Source organism: Gekko japonicus, unplaced genomic scaffold (assembly GCF_001447785.1).
Source record: "Gekko japonicus isolate JY-2015 unplaced genomic scaffold, Gekko_japonicus_V1.1 scaffold2547, whole genome shotgun sequence".
Taxonomy (NCBI): domain Eukaryota; kingdom Metazoa; phylum Chordata; class Lepidosauria; order Squamata; family Gekkonidae; genus Gekko; species Gekko japonicus.
The window spans coordinates 70,113-77,511 of NW_015168731.1; the positions used below are offsets into that span (position 1 = coordinate 70,113).

The 7,399-nt window shown below is 50.3% G+C and overlaps 1 protein-coding gene across 1 annotated transcript in view; it reads left to right on the plus strand.

Moving 5' to 3' along the window:
- PKD1 (polycystic kidney disease 1 (autosomal dominant)) overlaps positions 1-7,399 on the plus strand; it is a gene marked incomplete at its 5' end in the record, with an annotated part of 100,363 nt that overhangs the window by 56,624 nt on the left and 36,340 nt on the right. Inside the window, 3 exons of the mRNA XM_015415598.1 lie at positions 3,990-4,134; positions 4,816-5,415; positions 6,890-6,917. Of these exons, the coding sequence (XP_015271084.1) occupies positions 3,990-4,134; positions 4,816-5,415; positions 6,890-6,917 (773 nt within the window). The remainder of the gene's footprint in view (positions 1-3,989; positions 4,135-4,815; positions 5,416-6,889; positions 6,918-7,399) is intronic.

The window sequence follows — 7,399 nt, forward strand, 5'->3', positions numbered from 1 at the left end:
TGATGGAGTCTGCTCACGGTTCGAAACTGGCAGGGCATTGGAGTTTTGTTAAATCTCTGCAACTCATCCGCAGACAGTTCTGGTGGCCACAGATGCGCAAAGACCTCTTGACTTTTGTTCGATCCTGCCAAACCTGTGCCTTAACTAAACCCAGAGTGGGAAAGCCTCCTGGTCTTTTGCAGCCACTCCCTACCCCATCGAGACCGTGGGAAGTGGTGTCCATGGACTTTATTACTGACCTCCCTGCGAGCAAAGGGAACACTGTTATTTGGGTGGTTGTTGATTTATTTTCTAAGCAAGCTCATTTTGTGCCTTTTCCTTCCTTGCCTACAGCTCAGAGGTTGGCGAAATCGTTTATGTCTCACGTGGTGAAAATTCATCAATTACCTGCTAAATTAATTTCTGACAGGGGGACCCAATTTGTTTCTAAGTTTTGGAGGGAACTTCTTTCCATTTTAGGGGTGGAACAAATAGTGCTTCATTTTAAGAGCCCACACAGCATAGTTGCTTGAAGTAAGCTTATCCACCATCTGTGCAACGGATACCTGGGCCATGGTTGTCGTCTACTCCCGGCAGCTGGTCATCCCTCGGCACCCTGGACAGCTTCCAGCTCCGTCTCCGCTCCGGCTCTGCTGCTTCCTTCAGCTCCGAAGACAGCTCCTCAGCCTCTCAGCCATGGCAGACAGCCTCAGTGCTCTGGATACTCAATCCTTTCACACCACATGTCCTCTGCTGCTCAGCTAACCGCAGACTGGGCCCATAACCCTGTTAATATTGCGCGGTGTTAGCCCACTGCAGACCGGGCACGGGTGCAAGGGTATCCAATAAAGACTGGTGTCTTCAAGGCTTGTGTAAAAGTTATTTACAGTTTATTTTACAAAGCCTCCACCAAATAATTACACTGAGTGACGTAATGCTCCGCAGACAACCAATATACGGAAGAAGGATACATAAATAGTACTTCACTGTACTTATACATCCATTGGCCAATCAGGGCCAATGCTTAGTCATTGTTAATTAGCTCTGGCAAGCACCAGCCAGAACCGGTCAGAGCCAGCTCTCCAGTCACCTAGAGCTGTCAGCTGCTGTCACATAGATGCCACAGATCTATAACCAGACTTATCTGCAACACTGAATGTTGACATCTTGTGGCACCCTTATCTTCTGGCACCAGGAGGTTTTCCCGCCAGTCAGAGAGGCCTTTTGCATCGGTAGAGAGTGATTAAAATGTGGAATTTGCTGCCAGAGGATGTAGTGATGACCATAAGAATAAAAAGCTTGAAAAGGGGATTTGATAGATTCATGGACGATGAGTCTATCATGACTAGTAGCCATGGTGACTGAGGGGAACTTCCACATTTAGAGGCACTAATTCTCTAAGTCCCAGTTCCAGGAAGCAACATCATGGGAAGGCCTTGGCCTCTATACCCTGTTGTTGGCCCTCCAGAGGAACTAGTTGGCCACTATGTGAGATGGGATGCTGGACTTGATGGACCACTGGTATGATCCAGCAGGGCTCTTCTGATGTCCTTTATCAGGGGAAGGCCTCGGCCACTATGCCCTGTTGTTGGCCCTCCATTGGAATGGGCTGGCCACTGCGTGAGACAGGAGGCTGGACTGGATGGACCCTCACTGGTCTGATCCACCAGGGCTCTTCTGTAGCTCTTCTCAGGGGAAGACCTTGGCCTCTCTTCCCCTGTGGTTGGAGTTCCTCTAGAGGAGCTGACTGGCCACTCTGTGAGACGGGATACTGGATTAGAGGGACCCTCACTGGTCTGATCCAGCTGGGCTCTTCTTATGTTCTTATGAACATGTTGCCCTGTTGTTGGCCCTCCAGAGGAACTGGTTGGCCACTGTGTGAGATGGGATGCTGGACTGGATGGACCCTCACTGGTCTGATCCAGCAGGGCTCTTCTGTTGTTCTTCTCAGGGGAAGGCCTCGGCCTCTATGCCCTGTTGTTTATTATGTCTTGGTTTTAACATTGTTCTTTATATTAACTGACGTGATTTTATGCTATTGTACTGTTGGAATTTTAGTTTGTCTGTAAGCCGCCCTGAGTCGGCCTACGCCGGGAGAGCATGATAAAAATCTAACAAATAAATAAAATAAATAAATAAAATAGGATGCTGGACCCGCATTGGTCTGATCCAGCAGGGCTCTTCTGATGTTCTTCCCAGGGCAAGGCCTCGGCCACTCTGCCCTGTTATTGGCCCTCCAGAGGAACTGGCTGGCCCCTGTGTGAGACGGGAGGCTGGACTAGATAGACCCTCACTGGTCTGATCCCAGAGGGCTCTTCTTAAGTTCTTACTGGGGGAAGGCCTTGACCTCTGTGCACTGTTGTTGGCCCTCCAGAAGAACTGGCTGGCCACCTTGTGAGGCAGGATGCTGGACTGGACGGACCACTGGTCTGATCCAGCAGGGCTCTTCAGATGTTCTTATGGAACATATTCCTGAGGCTGAAGGAAAGCATAATTGTGGGTGGAACAGACCCATGGGACCCTTAGGCTGTCTGTTTTATAAAAGTCGTACGACCTTTCAAGACAAGAGCCAAAACTGCAAGGTTTAATTTGTTATCTGTGACAAGTAATGGTTAAGTTGTGGGTTCAAGCAAAAGACTGTCACCTACCAGGTCCACTTCTCGTAGCTAAGGATTTTGTCCTTCTCTTCCTCGAGTACTCCTTTGCCCTGTCCTGGATAGCCTAGCCCCAGCCAGTGTTCCCTCTAAGCTGAGTTAGTGTGAGCTAGCTCACAGTTTTTTAGCCTCCGGCTCGCACATTTTTGTCTTATCTCAGGAAGGAGGGCTCACAATTTTAATGTCAGTAGCTCACAAAGTAGAATTTTTGCTCACAGGACTCCATAGTTTAGAGGGACCATTGGCCCCAGCCCACTCTCGTCAGAACTCGGAAGTGAAGCAGGGTCAGCCTTGGATAGATGGCAGAACTTAACAAGGAGGCCCGGGGATGGTATGCAGAGACAGGCAATGGCAAACCGCCTCTGAATATCTCGTCTTCAAAACCTTATGGGGTTGCCATAACTCACCTGTGACTTGATGGCGCTCCCCACCACCAAGTACTCCTTTAAATAATCCGGAAGGGATTTTGGAGTGTGAATGTGTAAAAAAAAAAGTAAGATCTTTGGAGAAGGATATTCTCAACCTGGGAATTCTGCTTATGGCAGACAGTTGAGGGGAGAGGCGGGGCAAAGTTCGACCCGTTATTTTTCTTTTCTCTCTTCAGTGCTGAGCACTTGAACGTGCACTCTGCCATTTTATAACATTCTGGGATTTTACAGGGTTTTGTTCTTTAACGTTCATTGCCTTCTCGTGCTTTCTCACTGCATTCCCGGTTTCCCTGGGCTCGTTTTACTGCCGTTTGCATCGACTTTACGGTGGAACTGGAACTTGATCGTTTTTGCTCGCTATTAATATTTGTGATTGCATATTGGTTGAATCGTATTTAAAATGCTTTAACTTTTTATTGGATTTGCAAGGTGCTTCAGGAGAAGGGCAGGATATGAACATAGCAGATCCAATATTATGAACTGAAGAGTACATGAAACTGAATAGTACATAAAAATGAGAAACCGATATCTAGGGCTGCCAGCTTCGGGTCGGGGAATTCCTGGAGATTTGGGGTTTTTTTTGAGTCTGTGGAGGGAAAGGACCTCGGTCGAGCATAGTGTCGTAGAGTCCATTTTTCTCCACGGGACCTGATCAAGGACACCAGTTATATGGTGCCTTTAAAACTGAAGCACAGAACTGATTTTCAGTAGAGATACTGGGGTGTGTGTCAACCCCTCCCCCCAATACAGATCTTGTTCCCATATTTTGGACACATCCTATTATTGTGAGCTTCTGGAAGCAAATCCTTGGTGGTATTGAAGAAACGGCAGGCTAAGATATTCCAGCTGGCCCCCCTCCCCGAAAGGGTTTTGTTGGGCTGTTGAAGAACTTAACTGGAAAGGCTGATCTCAAATTTTGGATTCCCAGGTGGCCAGCAAAGAGTTTGTGTGCCGCGCATGTTTGACGGAGACCCTGAAGAAGCTGGAGAGCATGCTGACAATCCTCCAGGGGGAGACCCTCCAAGGGACCATGACTCCGACCTCCATTGCGGACAACATTCTCAGCATCATGGGTCAGTCCTCCCTCACATGCAGCTGCTGGGGTGACCTTGGGTCAGTCATGAGTTCTGTCAGGGCTGTTCTCTGAAGAGCAGTTCTCGAGAGAGCTCTCTCAGCACCACCTACCTCACAGGGTGTCTGTTGTGGGGAGGGGAAGGGACAGATTGTAAGCCGCTCTGAGACTCCTTCGGGTAGGGGAGGGCGGGGTATAAATCCACTGCCACTGAGTAATCTGGAGAAGCGGGTTTGATTCCCCACTCCTCCTCCACATGCATCTGCTGGTGTGACCTTGGGCCAGTCATAAATTCTCTCGGAGCTGTTCTCTCAAGGGCAGTCCTCGGAGCTCTCTCAGCCCCACCTAGATCACAAGGTGTCTGTTGCGGGGAGGGGAAGGGATTGTAAACTGCTCTGAGACTCCTTCTGGAAGGGCAGAATATAAATCCAAGTTCCTCCTCCTCCTCCTCTTCTTCTCAAGCCCATGCTGTGCTGATATAAACTGAGAGGAACCTGGGTCTGTAACGATGTGTACACTGGGGAGAAAGGCGTGGAAGGGCTCATTTACTTAGCCATGTGGCAACCATATGTACCCCCCCCCCATTGTGTGGGTTCTCCTCTCTGCATGGCAGATCTTGGGGGGGACTTAACCACTTGCCCAGTGGCGGCAGGACAATCTGTCTCTCCCGCTTTCTCTGTAGGGGACTTGATCCACCTGGTCAACACAGTTCCGCAGCCGTCTAAGTCGCCGGGACTGAACAGCGGTCCAAGCCCCGTGCAGGTGGCTTCCAAGGCATACGCCCTCTCCACGGACCTGATGCGCATCCTGATGAAGTCTCGGGTTCTCAATGAGGAGCCGCTGGAGCTGGTGGGCAGTGACATCACGGCCAAGGGCAAGCGCTCCGACCCCTTCGGTCTGCTCTGCTACGAGGACAGCCCCAGCTGCAGGTTCTCCATCCCTCCGGCTTTCAACACCACCTTCTCCGACCTGACCGACGTGGTCCAGGTCATGATCCGGGTGGACTACAACCCTTTCCCTTTCGGCTATATCCCGAACTACACCGTCTCGTCCGAGGTGGCGTCCATGGAGTTCCAGAACAACAACGGCACCGAAATACCCGTCGGGAGCCTGGATCCGGAGAAGGCCATCACCGTGATGGTGTCCGACCCGGCGGCCAAAAACATCACTGCGGGGACAGTGACGGTGGAGGAAAGGAAATCCGTGAACGTGGTGCTCACGACGGAGAACAGCAACAGAGAAGTGGGGTTGTATTTCCAAGTCACCTTCAGCGTCATAAATGGTAGGTGTACTGTGGATTCCCAGGTCTGCTACCCTGTTTCCCCGAAATTAAGACATCCCCCGAAAATAAGACCTACTTACAGTTTTGCCTCTCGCTGAAATATAAGGCATCCCCCGAACATAAGGCCTCCCCGATAATAAGGCCCCCCGAAGCTACCGTAACTCTGGAGTCTGGGCTGTAGTGGCGGGCGCCGCCGCGCAGCTCACTGTTGGCTGCAGCGCAGCTGGAGCAGACAGGAAGTGTGCGGTCTCTTTTAATCAGAGAGCCCGCGCCGCTGCCAGGACAAGCTGCCGCCTGCTGCTCACTCTGCCCTGACGGAGTGTACCGTATTCTTCTTCATGGAAAAATAAGACATCCCCTGAAAATAAGACCTAGTGCATCTTTGGGAGCAAAAATTAATATAGGACACTTGTCTTATTTTCGGGGAAACACGGTAGTTGCATCTGAGAGACTGTTGGGCAAGTGCAGAATCTTAACCATGTGTTTATGCAGGGCTTTTTTTTAGTAGAAAAAGCCCAGCAGGAACTCATTAGCATAATAGGCCACACACCCCAGACTGCACATCTCATTAGCATATTAGACCACACCCCATGCCTTCCCTTGGCAAGCCAGCCCTTGGAGGGAAGGGAAGACAGCTTAAACCGTCTTCCTTTGGCTTGCCTGGGCGCCCCGTGGCTGCAGGGAGCCCGGGCTAGCGGGCCCTTGGACAGGCCGGGGAAGGCACGAGGAGGCATTTAAATGCCTCTCCGATCCTTCCAGCCCCCCCCCCCGGCCCATCCGCCTTGGTGTTGCTCTCCAGGTCTTCCCTATGTAGCCATGCACACAGACGTTTTGGCTATAGTGGGTGTGGCCAACTCTGAAGCCAGCCGGAAGTCCATTCCTGTACATTCTTGCCCAAAAATAGCCCTGGACATAGGACTCACTACTGACCCCAACCTATTACATGACCCATTTTAATTATGTTACTGTTTTTCTTTCTTCCAATGTCTATGTGCTCGCATCCCATTTCTCCTTATCTTTCACTATTGTTTATGGAGTCTGGATCTATCAGCAACTGTTTGGTGTAGTGGTTTGGTGTAGTGGTTAAGTGCGCGGACTCTAATCTGGGAGAACCGGGTTTGATTCCCCACTCCTCCACTTGCACCTGGCTGGATGACCTTGGGCAAGCCATAACTCTGGCACAGCTGTTCTTGAAAAAGAGCAGTTTCTGTCAAGAGTTCTCTCAGCCCCACCCACCTCACGGGGTGTCTGTTGTGGGGAGGGGAAGGGAAAGGAGTTTGTAGGCCGCTCTGAGACACCTTTGGGTAGTGAAGGGCGGGGTATAAATCCAATCTCCTCTTCTTCTTCTTCTTCTTCTAGTGGACGTGGCCAACTCTGAAGCCAACCGGAACTCTGTTCCTGCGTGTTCCTCCCCCAAAATAGCCCTGTGTTTATGTATTTCTCATGGTTGCATTCCATCCCTGGCCTCTGGTAGGGTACCTCTATTTTATCCTCACAACCCAGTGAGGTAGGTTAGGCACACCAAGAGAGTGACCAACCCTGGAAGTTTCATAAAACAAATATCACAAGGATGTTGGGCCATCAGTCAGTAGCCACAGTATTGGAATTTTGGGGATGCTTTCTGACAAGCTAGCTAAGGCACTTCCTGGCCACTGAGAAATTAAATCTGGCGCATTTATTTGTTGGAATGTGGGCCATGCTTTTCCTTTTTTTGGAAGACCTGGCGTTTCTGCACGCAGAAAGCCAAGTGGGATGTGAGCTGAACATTGGGGGTCCCACAGGCTCTTCTGGTGTGTACTTGGAACAGGGAGCGAAGAAGACCCTGCTATGTGTGCAGAGTGCAGACTTCATGATGCATGTGAGATTGTGCAGACATGCAGCTGTGCACGTTTGGGACATAGTTTGTACGTCTTATGCTGTTTTTATCAGTCTGGAACCCACATGGCTAGAGTGGACTGTTAATATTAACTTGGCAATTATATAT